This window comes from Mizuhopecten yessoensis, unplaced genomic scaffold (genome assembly GCF_002113885.1).
Source record: "Mizuhopecten yessoensis strain PY_sf001 unplaced genomic scaffold, ASM211388v2 scaffold9425, whole genome shotgun sequence".
Lineage (NCBI taxonomy): Eukaryota > Metazoa > Mollusca > Bivalvia > Pectinida > Pectinidae > Mizuhopecten > Mizuhopecten yessoensis.
In genome coordinates this window covers 287,650-304,276 of record NW_018408041.1, presented here as the reverse complement: position 1 = coordinate 304,276, position 16,627 = coordinate 287,650, and the positions used below count along the sequence as shown (strand labels likewise).

The window sequence follows — 16,627 nt, the reverse complement described above, 5'->3', positions numbered from 1 at the left end:
GTGCATACTATCAAACTGCTACCTAATACTGATAAAGCTAACCTAAATTGAATTACTTCCAATGGAAATTAAACAAATGTTGGTCCAAAATGTGATTTCCCTATATAAACTATAGTAAAGTTTACCCCCTCCCCAGGGGGAAACGTGAGACACCAGGGTCAAGAAATTCACAATTTTGATGAATCACCTTAAGACCTTTCCATCTATGAAGAGTATTTGATTCTACCATATCTGGGTATTGAGAAGAAGATTTTTGAAATTTTAGTCAATTCAACCTTTTTTTGGCCCCGCCCCTCAGGCCCCTGGGGGCTGGGGACCATATAATTCACGATTTTGGTTGACCTTTGGCCATGGAAGGTTTCTACAAAATTTCATTGAAATTGGTTCAGGGGTTTTGGAGAACAAGTTGAAAATGTAAATTGTTTACGGACGCACGACGGACAAAAGGCGATCGCAATAGGTCACTTGAGACTTTAATTTGTCTCAGGTGACCTAAAAATCTTGAAAAGTTATCCATGACTACAGCATTGAGACTGTTTCTAATTGAAAATGTAAGTATTTAAGTACTATTGACACATTTTGTAACTATGGTTGAAGTCACCTTATTTTCCTGCTCCTGTTTCTGAAGCATGGGCAGAAGGTGGTTCTCAAAGTACTTCACTACGTTCTGTGGGGGACCATCAGTGACCAGATCTGCTCGTACCTGCATGCTGATGAGCTTATCAACGGCTTGGTCATCTGTCTGCAAACAAAGAAAGTCTGAGTATTAGTCAAATTTATAATGATACATGTACAAAACAAGTAAACTAAATTTAAATAATCAGGAAACAAGGTCATCAGTATTGCAAAGCAATATATCCACTCAGAGTTTCACAGCACATTGGAGGATATGATTCTAACCTTGATCTTGAAATAAGGGTCATGACTATGATATAATGACATACATTGATTTTTAAGCATTGGTGATTAAAGTAAAGCAGAATTTGACAGCCTAACTGTTTAATCTTTACCAGTTTTTAAAATATGATCCACACACTAATCACTAACTTTGGAAAAGTTATCCATTATGCATAAAAGTAGATCTGAAAAACTTGCATGACATGGCAAAGGTGTTTGAGGAATGTAATTAGTAAGGCTACGTATGGTATGTGTGAAACCTACCTTATCACTGGTCGGAGGATATAAAATTTTGTCTTCAAAGTTCATCAGGTTAAGACTGGCTTTATTCGGGACATCATAGCCTGTCAGCTCTGTGGTGCTGTGTGTCCTGGGACTACCACCACCTTTGGTTGGTCCATCTGTCTGGTCAAAGCTGTTGGTCAATACATCAGTTGGGGGTAAGTTGATGGGACGGGACACTTCATGATTCTGGAATGACTCCCTTTGCTGTCTGCCAAAGTTTGGAGGGTATGTAACACCTTCCCCGGGGGGACCATATACCAATGGCTTTGTCCCACTGGGGAAGAGGCGATTTGTATCAACAGTAGTATGATTAGATGACACATTGACGTAATTTGTTGGTTTGTCCTTTTCCACTTGAAGAAATAGACAATCATCAGCCATTGGGTTGTTGTTTGCTTGTTTTGGGGCACTTCCAAAGAGATCTGTAGTACGAGTGGAGGCCTGATTCAGGGTAGTTTGTGGGAGATGATTGGCATGTAGGCCTGTGGTAGTTGTAGTATGATAATCATTAAGAAGATGAAGGCTGGTCTGAATTGTCTGAAACAAAAGTTTAAAAGAAATAATTCCTCTACTTATTGTCTGTATAGGTCATTGGCACTCTAATTAGCATTGTGAGTAATTTATACACAAGAGATCCCTGAGCAGTAAGTAAACTACCTAAACCCAAAATGACTGCGTGGTGGCCAGATGAAATGTGATAGCATTGTGATTCAGGTTAGGCTCAGTAACACTGAGGCTGCTGGTTCAATACCGAAAACATTTTTTTTAAATCTTTATGGGACATTTTTTTTAACTTGTCACTTTTCATCTTTTTCTGCTTTGATGATTTCAATTTCATAATGAAGTAGTAGTCTTATTTCTTGTTGTGTTAGTGAGGCTATGGATTTTAAATGCAGATGATCATTCCCTGTTTTCAAAATTCTATATATTTTTTCTTGAAATGTATTTACAACCACTTCAACACTACCGTGACATGTTGATATAGACATATATACTGTATGAAAAGTATGGCTATACCAGGAGATATATTCCCTTTGAGTTTTCCTCCTATGTTTCCTCTCGTAACAAAGACTTTGTTCTGCACAATTGTTGTTCTGTTTATACATTGGCAATTTCAATTTCTTTTGGTTACTTCTGTGATAATGAATTAAAAAACAAATATGTTGCAGAGGTCAATGCCATTGGTAAGGATCAACCCCCAGACTGCTTTCTTACAAGTCTGGTAAGCTAAAGAACAATGCCTCCTAGTAGCATCTGTAGCAAATGTCTAGAATTGTATCAGGGCTACACATAGAACATAAAAATATAAAAACAATTCTTGTGGAAAATTAATTCTTGAAGTATAGGTGGTAACAACATTTCCAACCAAATAATCGTAAATAAAAAGTTTTGGAACTAAAGAATTGCATTGCATTACATTTGTGAATGGTATATTCTGGCCATGTTTAATAAGATATAACGGTAAGGTGTGTACCTTTACTCAATGTCCTGTATAAAAACTTATCTAAATTTCATTAAGTTCCCTACCTTTTAATTCAAATATCTACCAATCAACCAATGAAATAGCAGTGTGCTATTGAATAAGAGTAGATTTTGCTCAAATATGATGTCAGCCTTTCTCTTTGTTTAGTATAAATGTTGTCCGAGTTTTAATAGAATCCAGTCAAATTTTATGACATGAATGTAAGGAAGCTGTCATCCAATCAAAGTGTCAAATGCTGTCATCTTATCAGTACAGAGAGTCCCCGGTTCAAATCCTGGTCCGGACATGCATTTTCCTCTCGTATTACATGTCCAAACCTTGTTTCAAGTACTGGGTGAGTGCTTGGCAAGGGGATACCTGAACCTTTGTTGTAAAAATTGATGTCTTCAATGGCAAAGAGTTAGAAAAAGAGGGAGGATGGTAGCAAAACTGTACTGGGTCTTTCCCTAGTGACCTGCAGGTAGTTCAATTGGTAGAGCGCCCATCAAATATTTGGAGGTCCCAGGTTCAAATCCCAGTCAGGCCATGTATTTTTACTGGGCTTACCTTATTTGAGGTTAAAACATAATCATTTTCGGGGGAAACAGAACGACCATCTGTCTTTGAAAGATTATTTTGGGCAACTTCTGCTAACTTTTGCTTTAACTGTCGACACTCTTCATCTTTTTCTCTGAGTCTGTTTCCTACAATGAAGAAAGCAAAACAAATTAAAAGCTTATCACTATAAGCAGATTGCTATAAGTAGGGTTTTTTTTCAGTTAAGTAATAAATGTAAAATATTCTTGCAAATAGTTACTGTGTTTCAAACTTTGTCTGAAAAACATGATAAACAGAGTATTACCTAGAAAGTTGTAGCCTTGTATTTTTCCTTCCAATGTTTTCTTTGCTGCTCGCAGTTGTTCCACCTCTGCTCTACATGTGTCGGTATTGACTCCTGAACTGTCACATACTTGTACTTGTACATGATTCGACATTGTATGTCAGCTCAAACATTATACCAAGTCATTACCTGAAACACAACGTATGGTGTTATCAAGAATATCTTACTGGTGTAAAGGAAGCAAGTTGTGAAAAGATTATATTACTTCACTGTGGATTAAACCACTGACCCCCAACCCTACGGTCAGATACTCTACTACTGGAGCTATATCATGTATAGGGAAGCTCCCTCTAGCTGAATCTAGCGAAGTGACTGTAACAATATATACAATGCCCTAGTTTGAATCAATCAAATATCTTGAATTGAATGTACAATGTTCATCCTTTACACTAATCCACACCAACAGGACAATTTAGGCACAGCATGTATGGTAGTCAGATGTACAGTAAGAACAATCTGCACTAGTAAATACACTTACATTTGAAACCACCACTGACTGTTCATACATAAATAGTGATATATATATGAGCTATGTCTCATTGCATCACCATCAGAAATAACCTAAATAAAGAATTGGTTATTCTCAATTTTTTATACATACAGCTTAGTATATATATATATATACTATCAAATATGACATGGACATGATATGTCATTATCAGACAATTGAAAGATAAAATTAATTCATTGAGTGAAGTGACAAACCTACACAGACTTATAATTAAATAGCAAATGTTATCTTATTCCATGGTTAAACGATAGGGGTTCGTTTGATGTCTAATACACATGCTATAATGATATGGGTCACAGCACACATAACACATATATGCTATACTGATATGGGTCATAGCACACATAAACATATGTATGTTTATGTGACCTATATCAGTATAGCATGTGTTTCAGACATTTGTAACGAGCCCCTGCCGTTAAACATATATATATATGCAACATTATGTGACAAGCTGATATTTACAATTACAGTCGTTACGATTGATATTAGTTGAAAAATTAGAACTTTTAATTACTACATACATGTACAATGAAAACAAAACTTCTAAGAACTATTAATAACGTTTATTCAGGGAAAATGGAATTAGCACAGTAGGATGGTGGATAGGATAATATAAGATGAGCAAAACATAGGCTAGTACCATAAGATATTCACATTATACTACAGCTTGTCAGTAGATAATTAAATCTGTTACTTTTCATACTTACTGCATAGGTCCTAGTCACTGGGCCTATTTATGTAACTTACCTAATTATAGTCTACAGTATCTGACTCAATCGAGTGCTACGTTGGAGGTGGGTTTGTTTACATCTACGCAGATGTTTCATGCAGTCAATTATTATTAGGACTACTTAATTAAACATGTAGGATACGTTGCCCTTGATATAGTTACATGTCAACATATAACGACGGACTTAGATAATTCCGTGATATAACCAACAAAAACATAATAAACCTACCAAAACTTGAGCCTCGAAACTCACAACAGTTGATAAACCATTGACAGAGGGCGAAGCAAATTTGCCAATCACAAAATACAAACGAAACAAACTTACATTTGTACACCAAATACTTTATTACACAATTACCCATTCTACATATAGAATTATCCATTATGCTGTTCTATTTTCTTATTTAGTTGTTACCAAGAAAACCAACATATACACCTTAATACTTCACAGTAACATTAAGGTGATATTGCGCAATATAAACAAACACAAAATTGGAAATCCCCATTCGTTCGGATACTCGCGGACTCAGCGTCAGCCGAGTCATTTTCATTGAGAGGCCATTTGGGGGTAACTCTACATACATTATGCATTTGTGGCATTATTTCTCTGATTTTCAGACGGCGACTTTGTGTAATTTTATCAATAAAACAGGACCAAACATCAATGCCCTATTCAGTGGTTGCAGCTGGCCCACAATTTCGGGACGGCATAACATAACGTCACAGTTCTGTATAACGTTATCGTACGTTGTAAACCCGGTTCCGGTAAGGGCAGATAATACACGCATATCACAGTTTGCAGATTGGATATAAATCCCCAGCCTGGTCGTTTATGCGGAATAACCGATTTGTCCGTTTTTATATGTAACAATTTCAGGTATAAATCCTGGCGGACATGCAAATGTTTATGCAGGCCATGAAGGCTTTTTCAAGGCTCGCCTGAACGCAGCATTAGATTACTAGGTCCGACCTTATTTAATAAACGAACAACTGTGGTCCGACCGGTTTGACCGTTTAAACGAAAAAGGCCCAGTTCAATTAATTTTTTTTTGGTGTGTTCAATTCTATCGATATCAAATTGTAGTGCTACCTGATCCTCACGATTTGGTATTGATGAATATACTTTGTATCGTCAGCAAACATATTGTTAATTATTTCATAACATCAGGCGTATCGTTGACATATATATATGATACATATAATTGGTCCAATTACACTCCCCTACTCGTGTTGTGTTGAGCCTATCAAGAACTGTTTCATCCAATTTTATAAATTTCCTTTGATTCCATACTTCTCTAGTTTGTATATGAGACGTCTATGGGATACTTTATCGAATGCCTTGAAGAAATCTAGGTGAACTATATCTATGGTATCCCCCCTTTCCATGCCCATTATCCAGTCCTCTAGAACTTCCAACAGCTGTGTGGTACGGGATCTACCCAGGCTAAAACAATGTTGGCACTCTGTATATAGCTTATTTCGCTCCATACGGTCGAACATGTGGTCTCTTGTTATTCTTTACATGATGATGCACGGTACAGATGCCAGGCTGTTTAGTCTGTATAGTTATGCCAGGCTGTTTAGTCTGTATAGTTACCCAGGTCTTTCTTGTTCTCTATATTTTAATATTGACTTTTATTACATACTTACTAATAAATACGGGTTTTTTGTATATGCGATACGACACAATTGCTCTAACCCATATCAGCCCTCGCCGTATCACACCCCAAAACCCATATCAGCCCGCAAAACCCATATCACCCCCCAGTTGGAAAAAAAATCGTTTTTCAATATTTCAAAAATGAAAATAAATCATAAGATAGTAGTTTTTATTAGTAAGTATGTAATAAACAGAATAAAACACGCCTTTTTCTATATCATACCCAGTATCAACCCTCGACCAATATCAGCCCGCGGGCCCTCGGCCCTTGGGCTGATATTGTAGTCTCGGGGTGATACTGGGTGTGATATGGAAAAAGGCATGTATTATTCTCTATCTATTAGATGTTTTCCAGTCAGGCGGTAGCTGTCGTTCTTCTAAACTTTTACTTAATAAATATATGTGTTTTTTTTTAAACTTTTTCTTTTGTAGATTCAAACAGCTTAGAATGGCGCCAATCTGGTCCTGGTGCTTTGTTAGGATTAACTTTGTTTATGGTGATTTCTCCACCGTTCCCTCTGTGATGATGAATTATTGCTTCAAAAGCCTCTGGTTGATTCTTATTGTTGTCCTTAAAAAACATACTATCATAATATTGATTCATAGCTTCAGCAGTTTCCATATCTCGGGATGTAGTAAGTTCCCTGGTGGAATCAGTTTCTTTTTTGACGTTTTCCTCTGTTGTTGGTTTTGTCGCTGACGTATCTCCAGAAAAGTTTTGGTTCGTCTTTGATGTTTTAAGGGTTGCTTTACGAATTGCCCTTAAGCTTGTTGCCATCTTCATAGCCATCTTGAACTGATTGTAGTTTTCAATGGTTTTACAGCGTAGATTTTTAATCCATTTTCTGTTTTTATCCTTGTTCAAATTAAAGGAGTCCCTGGAGATGTGTTGGTTTTTGTCTTTATATTTCCTCTAATATAACATTAGATTAATTTGTGTCTACGTTTCTGTCCTGATTCGCTGATTTATCCATGGTTGTCACTTAACCTAAATTGTTCCGATTATAATCAGGCCGAAAGGAGTACTTTTTCAAGACAAGACTGGAGAGAGAAAAAATAAAGACATTCATGTATTTTAATCATGGATATGGACTGGCCTCGTCTGATAATATACCTATAATTTAGCCGTTTATATTATTGGTATATTGACAGACGAGGTACCTGTGATACATGTATATTTGCAATACCAATGCCTGTATTAAACACTACCAGAAAAGTCTGCCATGTTACTTTCACAGGGCTATATTTGTCTATTAACATTGCAACTACAATCCTTCCATAAACAATACCACATTGTAGAAGAACTAATGATTGCAGAATAGGGACTGAGCAAAATGTTAAAAACGATCATGTCGGCACGAGTGCAAGTCGGTTAGTTAAGGCCATAATGCATCAAGCCTGTTCGAGGTTTACGTGAACTATGAATGAATCGATCTGCGTTCAATAGCATAAATAAATTCTTTTATAAATAATAAGTTATCTACATATAAAAATTCTGTAATATTTGCAGTACAAAGTTTCTGAATCGTCAGTGCAAGCAACATGCATGTCACCTACGTATATAGGCTTCGTGCTATTGTCACACTTTATTCGAGGCGACAGGAGACGCTTTAAAATGACACCGCGTTCCTAACCATTCTTGCAGTAATTATATTGATACGAATGTAATTGGATGAGTCTAATTTCAACGCTTCTCCTTCAGCCTCGAATAGAAATGAAGTCTCTTACTAGACTAAAACTAGTATATATCATAAACTACATGTATACTATAACAGTGATTTCAAATGGCATTTAGATGTTTTTGTTGACAAAGTGACATTTCCCTGAAACCATAAAAACATAATCTGTTTTAAGTCCTCACCCTGAAAATCGATATGGAATCAATACACGTTTCTAATACGTTTTCAAACAACAAAGCGTACTAACTTTATTATCTAAGTTCATGTTAAAACCGTTACAGTCTACTGCATGTATCATTCCGTCAATATGAAAGTCTTTTATGTCTACTGTTTGTGTCACATTCTGTGAATGTTAAAGTCGTTTACGAGTACTGTATGTATTATTCCTTTAATGTAAAAGTCGTGTATGTCTACTGCATGTATTTTTGCTAACTTTATGATATATAAAAAAAGGTTCATACCTACTTTATGTAGGATTCCATTCCGGAATAGAATTACAATTGCATTGTACAGCCGCAAAAGTCCGACTCACTTTTTAGATAACGCTTGAAATTCCGTGCTTTATGATCGTATCCTGTTACCTGGTGAACTAAATTGAAAGACAGAGAAGATTTCTTTAAACAGAAGACGGAGAAGATTTATTTAAACATTTAGTTAATATAATTTTCTTATAACTTTTAAGTGAAAAAATGACGATGTTTTATTGCAGATAGTGGCATGCACGTAATGACTCGTGTATTACAGTGAGGGGGATACCACACGGCTTACCGAGTAAACCCACAACTAGGCCAATCTTAGTAAGGCTAACAATTATAGGGGATCGAAATAATGGAATTATGCATGTCCCGCACAAGTCCAAAATTGATATCATAAATCCTTTAATCTCTAACCATACCCGGTAACCGATTTTTTTTTTATATCGTAGTACAGACAGCCAATGGTTAATATTCCATCTATTAATATCATGATAAAATCGGTAACAATGTCAATGACGATTTCTTTTGCCTAATTAATACAACTGGGTGAAGCTATTGATGTACTGCAGAATCGTGTATAATCTTAAGTCTACTGCCCAGGGGACATTATAGAAACCAAAATTGACCTGATGTCCCGTTACTTTTTTCGCTCCGACCTACTTTTTCCTTTTGGCGATATCTCCCTATATAGCTAGATAGCCTCCATCAAGATCTTAGCTGTAGCGAGTACGACTAATAACCATACCAACCGGCCTGTTGTTTGATTTCATGTTCAGGTTTCATTTCAATTTCGTATTTTCAAATTGCGATTTTAACTGAGCAGAAAAGCTGAAAATTCCATTAAAATTAACATTAGATTACGACGTGAAAATTAATAAAATTTGATGTTATCAGTTTCATTTTCGACAAATGCATATATGAGCTTTATGAAACTTGGATAGATAGCTAAACTGAGCCAGTTTCGCGTCACTGTGTCATATCTGAGTGTGAATGCGGTAATACGTAGTGGGAATACCTAAGTATGTCCGGTGCATAGAATTTCAAACGAAACTATATTTAGATCAGATTATGAGCAGAGAACAAAATTTCCATACATGAACTAACAACGTGATACTGTCATCATTTTAACCTTCCCAAGAGTTCAGTCAGTGTGAAATGCTGGAAGTCGTTGCTAATGCTCTCCAATAAGTAACATCAAAAATTAAAAAAAAAATCAAAAAAAATCTGGAATAGTGGGCAATTACAGTGCTGCGCCTGTCAGATTTTACCGTACACGTCCAGATTAACTGGCCCTAGTAGTAACACACATGTGACGTTTGCAAACGATGGCAGTCGAAATATAAATATAATAATGTGTCAGCTTAGAAATGAAGCCAGCAATTTGAACTCTGACCTTTTTCTTGACCATTTAAAAGATTCTCCAATATGCACATGCAACCTTGGTGAGGAAACTGCGGATCATTATTTTTTTCATCTGTCCTCTATTCAACCATTCTCGATTGACTCTTTAGAAATCAGCTGATTAACCAAAATATAACCCATGACCATTTTAATATAAGCACATTATTTCATGGATGTCATGAATGTGATGAAGAAACCAATACACTTGTACTACAATGTATATCAGAGTACATTATCAACACTAAAAGTTTTGTTTAATCATAACTATACCTTGTACGGTGGGGACATGTAGACACACTATATGAATTGTTTGTATGTTTGTTTGATGATTTCAATGACTGTACATATACCATACCGAAGTTGTAAGGAGAAGGCTTATATAGGCTTTGCCTGATGCCCTATCCCCTTTGCATATTTTTTGCAATAAAATTTGTTGAAATGGTGAAATGACGTGTCATCAACTGGACTTTGAGTTTATAGTGTTTATGTTGCTGATTAGGCACACCTTACCGTATTTATCTTAATTCAGTTGATATTGCGGATAGAGACAATTTTATTTCTACACGTGTCAATTTTGAAACAGTGGTTTGGGTAACAAATAAACCAGTGTCTGTATTAGTGTATTTATGTAAGCACAGATACATCTCACCATGTTTTAATGAAAAGATTTTCCCGCTATAACCCTACATGTAAGCCATATGTCTACTCGGTAACAGATCGGCACATATAGAAGTTCTACCGCTGAGCATTAACAGTTTTCGTGGCTATGTTATAAGATAATACCAAGCATTGTAGTTTCTGTAGAAAAGTAATTAACATAAAGTCTGAATATGAGAAATAGATCAATTCCTACCTCTACGTCCAACTTGTGTCATGTGTACGGTTTACAGGGGTTTTCCTAATAGGGGATTCCCCTGTCGTCTTCCGTGATAATATGTTCAGTTGGGCTCAACGAGGGGGAGCGCTCAATAGGATTTCTAACAGAAGAATAAAGCTGAAAAAATCTATATACTGTATGAAGTTTGTTTGCTTTTTTTTAAAAATATTTTACCAAACAAAGTTGATCAATTTCGAACATGAGCACATGTTTATGGCCAGTCGTTATGTCTGTAAGAGTGTTGCTATGGAAAGCAAGTCATCAAATTCAAAACATCACGCTCGTGAGTATTTTGCCCTTATTTCCCCGCTCTAACCAATTATGAAATTGGTAATAAGTTATTGTAATGGTATAATAATGTTACCATAAACGCATGGTATAAAATATGTTGGGAAAGTCCCCTAGCTATTCAAACGATTTGATTGGCAGATGTATATTCAGGATGTGTGGCGTACGTCCATCCTTGTTTCTCGGTAACATTGAAGTTCAATGGTATTTACGATCATCATGAACACAAACGATGTTTATTGTAACTGTCAGTGAAAGGTAAAATAGAGTTTTAAATCAACACACAACACCTATCACCTACACCCTTACATACAACACCTATCACCTACACCCTTACACACAACACCTATCACCTACACCCTTACATACAACACCTATCACCTACACCCTTACACACAACACCTATCACCTACACCCTTACATACAACACCTATCACCTACACCCTTACACACAACACCTATCACCTACACCCTTACATACAACACCTATCACCTACACCCTTACACACAACACCTATCACCTACACCCTTACATACAACACCTATCACCTACACCCTTACACACAACACCTATCACCTACACCCTTACATACAACACCTATCACCTACACCCTTACACACAACACCTATCACCTACACCCTTACATACAACACCTATCACCTACACCCTTACACACAACACCTATCACCTACACCCTTACATACAACACCTATCACCTACACCCTTACACACAACACCTATCACCTACACCCTTACATACAACACCTATCACCTACACCCTTACACACAACACCTATCACCTACACCCTTACATACAACACCTATCACCTACACCCTTACACACAACACCTATCACCTACACCCTTACATACAACACCTATCACCTACACCCTTACACACAACACCTATCACCTACACCCTTACACACAACACCTATCACCTACACCCTTACACACAACACCTATCACCTACACCCTTACATACAACACCTATCACCTACACCCTTACATACAACACTTATCACCTACACCCTTACACACAACACCTATCACCTACACCCTTACATACAACACCTATCACCTACACCCTTACACACAACACCTATCACCTACACCCTTACATACAACACCTATCACCTACACCCTTACATACAACACCTATCACCTACACCCTTACATACAACAGTTATCACCTACACCCTTACACACAACACCTATCACCTACACCCTTACATACAACACTTATCACCTACACCCTTACATACAACACTTATCACCTACACCCTCACATACAACAATTATTTCTTACACCCTCACACAGAACACTTATTTCCTAAACCTTCACATACAACAATGATCTCATACACCCTCAAATACAACACATATCTCCTACACCCTTACACACAACACATATCTCCTTCACCCTCACATACAACGCATATCTCATACACCCTCACACACAACATTACACCCTCACATACAACACATATATCATACACCCTTACACACAACACTTATTTCCTACACCCTCACACACAACACATATCTCCTACACCCTCACATACAACACCTTATCTCCTACACCCTCACATAGAACACTTATCTCCTACACCCTCACACACAACACTTATTTCCTACATCCTCACACACAGCAAGGATCTCCTACACCCTCACATACAACACTTATCTCCTACACCCTCACACACAACACATATCTCCTTCACCCTCACATACAACGCATATCTCATACACCCTCACACACAACAATAATCTCCTACACCCTCACATACAACACTTATATCCTACACCCTCACTCGCAACACTTATTTCCTACATCCTCAGACACAACACTTATCTCCTACACCCTCACATACAACACTTATATCCTACACCCTCACAACGACACTTATCTCCTACACCCTCACACACAGCAAAGATCTCCTACACCTTCACATACAACAATTATCACCTACACCCTCACACACAGCAATGATCTCCTACACCCTCACACAACATTACACCCTCACATACAACACATATATCCTAAACCCTCACTTACAACACGTATCTCCTACACCCTCACACACGAAACTTATCTCCTACACCCTCACACACAGCAAAGATCTCCTACACCCTCACATGCAACAATTATCACCTACACCCTCACACACAGCAAGGATCTCCTACACCCTCACACACAACATTACACCCTCACATACAACACATATATCCTACACCCTCAAACAGAACACTTATTTCCTACACCCTCACACACAACACATATCTCGTACACCCTCACATACAACATTGATCTCCTACATCCTCTCACACAACACCTATCTCTTACACCCTATCACAGAATCTCATACAGTCTCACATACCAACACTATTTCATTAACCCTCACATACAACACATATCTCGTACACCCTCACACACAACACATATCTCGTACACCCTCACATACAACACACTATTCCTACATCCTCACACACAACACTTATTTTCTACATCCTCACACACAACACTTAACTCCTACACCCTCACACACAGCAAGGATCTCCTACACCCTCACATACAACAATTATTACCTACACCCTCACACACAGCAAGGATCTCCTACACCCTCACACACAACACTTATTTCTTACACCCTCACATACAACACCTTTCTCCCACAACCTCACATACAACACCTTATTCCTACATCCTCACACACAACACTTATTTCCTACACCCTCACATACAACACTTATCTCCTACACCCTCACACACAACACTCATCTCCTACACCCTCACACACAGCAAGGATCTCCTGCACCCTCACATACAACAGTTATCACCTACACCCTCACACACAACATTACACCCTCACATACAACACATATATCCTACACCCTCACACACAACACTTATTTCCTACACCCTCACACACAACACTTATCTCCTACACCCTCACATACAACATTGATCTCCTACATCCTCTCACACAACACCTATCTCTTACACCCTATCACAGAATCTCATACAGTCTCACATACCAACACTATTTCATTAACCCTCACATACAGAAACCGTTTCCTTTACTCAGTCTGCACGCTACGTGCATTAATCATTGTATGACAAATGGTGATTTTTAAACGAGATATCGCTTACTTCCTTTACTCAAGTGGATGATGTATACGGTCAAATCACCGGTAAAGAGTTTCGATTTCCTTAAATAGTGCATCTCCCTTTTGTCGAATTGTGATCAAAATTGTACTATTTATCACACACAATTATTTTACACGGATTATGGTTTTAGAATATTTTGTCTAATGTCGTTACTTTTGGTTTTTGTGGTTCTACTGTCTTGAGATTGTTGATTTGGTTTTCTGTGTTAATGTTGCGATTTAAGTTTAAACAATATTTTATTTTCAATATTCATTATTACTTACATATGGCTTCAGAGGAATGAAAAACAAGCTTAGAGCTTATATTAATTCCTCGCCCAAATATATTTACAATGAAATAATTCTTTAAAACTTGGTCACTTTAGCCGCATTATAAGTTGAATAAAGATCAAGTTTAGCAACCTATCTACATATGGGGGGATTTGATTACCAGACAGAATGTAAGGACAATGAGGTAAGAAAGCCGGTGCCTAACGTCCTCGTCATCTACCTGCACGATCACTCGCCTGCACTCACTCATGTACGCTTGCGCGCACGCAGTCCATACAGAAACGCACACATAAATTTGTGACTATAAACTACAATAACGAGAACTTTCAATTTGCAATTGTATGCATCCAGGATAAAAGATACAATATACCATCATGTATTTAGAATTAGAATTACAATAATGAACACTTTCAATTTGCAATTGTATATATGCAGCACAATATACAAAATGTACATGTATTTTGAATTAAAATTACAATAACGAGCTCTTTCAATTCACACATGTATACATGCAGACGAGTTACAATAGGACGTATTTTGACTATGAATTACAATAATATAAATTTCATTATGTTCATGTACATATTTACATACAGTGCGAATAATCAAATGTATTGTGTTATGAATATGGACTCCAAAATAGCTTTTTCAATTTCATTTTAACCACTTAATATGGTATATATGCAGATTTTGATATAGTAAACATGACGTAATTTTATGATTAAGTGGTGGAGGAGGAGGAAGAAGACAAGGGTCAAAAGTACGTACAATGTTAGTCAGCGATTCTAATGTGTTGCTACACTCAACCTAGGGATCAGTACTGAAACACACACTAACGGCGTTGATCTTGTACAATTAACATTTCGCTTTTCAGAAAGCACAAAGGAGCAATGGAACATTAGCATTATTTACTTTGAAGAGTAGTATGTAGTCTGTATATAAATTCACCTGTACAACTGTTACCTTCATTGTCAAGTCCGCTGTTCATCCCATTGTCCCACTAGAGAATGGCAAGTTTTTTGTCTCTATGATGTTGTCATCTCCAGGTTTAAAGTTGTAAGTAGCTTGTCTAGATTTTCTTCTGTCGACATATTCTAGAAAATCACGTTTTTCCTCAGTCATCCCACCTTAGTCATTGTTCTAACTTATATGTATTTCCGAAAGATTTCCGAGGAGGGGTGTTCATTGGTATTTCATATTGTTGTTTTATAGATCGCCTTTGTAAAGTTATACTGCTGTTCCTTGCTATTCTAATTTTGCTGTATGATAAATCGCCTTCGTACAATTGTAGTGGTATTCCTAGCTATTGTATTCTGCTGTATGCTAAATTACCTTTGTACAATTGTAACGGTGTTCCTAGCAAATCAGCTTTGCACAGTTAAGCACTGTTTCTTGTTTTTCGACTTTTGCTGTATGGTTATTCGCCTTCGTACACTTGTAGTGTTGTCCCATGCTAAACTATTTTGTAGTATAAAAAATTGCCTTTATACAGTTGTAGTTTTGTTCCTTGCTATCCTATTTTGCAGTACAATAAATCGCCTTTATACAGTTGTAGTGTTGTTCCTTGCTATTCTATTTTGTAGTATAATAAATCGCCTTCGTGCCGTTGTAGTATTGTTCCTTGCTAGCCTATTTTACAGTATAGTAAATACTACGGATGAGTGTTGTTCCATTGTTATTTGCTATTTGATACCTTGCCTTCGTGCCATTGTAGTTTTCTTCCTGGCTTTTTTCTCTATTGCTTCATGATAGTTCGCCTATATGAAGCTTGAGATGTGTTCCTGTTTAATGCTGTATGTGGCTGTGTTGTTGTTCCCCAAGAACAGTTGTTATAGTGTTCCTTGCTATTCAATTGTTCTGTATTAGATCGCATTTATACAGTCTTAGCGATGTTCGTTGCCATTTTATATTTTATATTGCTGTATGTGGTTGTGTTGTTGTTCTTCAAATACCATCCTAACATTTCGTGAATCACGCTTTTACATTACAATATGGCTGATATGGATATTTTCCTGC

The 16,627-nt window shown here is 37.0% G+C and overlaps 1 protein-coding gene across 10 annotated transcripts in view; it reads right to left on the bottom strand.

Moving 5' to 3' along the window:
- LOC110458074 overlaps positions 1–16,627 on the bottom strand; it is a 41,962-nt gene that overhangs the window by 8,480 nt on the left and 16,855 nt on the right. For 4 of the 10 annotated variants that reach the window (XM_021509628.1, XM_021509636.1, XM_021509630.1 and 1 more), the window contains 4 exons: positions 3,507–3,674; positions 3,212–3,348; positions 1,162–1,719; positions 602–742 (listed from right to left, as the gene is read on the bottom strand). In XM_021509628.1, coding sequence (XP_021365303.1) covers positions 602–742; positions 1,162–1,719; positions 3,212–3,348; positions 3,507–3,639 — 969 coding nt within the window. In that variant the 5' untranslated portion in view covers positions 3,640–3,674. The other 6 variants (XM_021509634.1, XM_021509631.1, XM_021509635.1 and 3 more) reach the window with 6 other exon arrangements.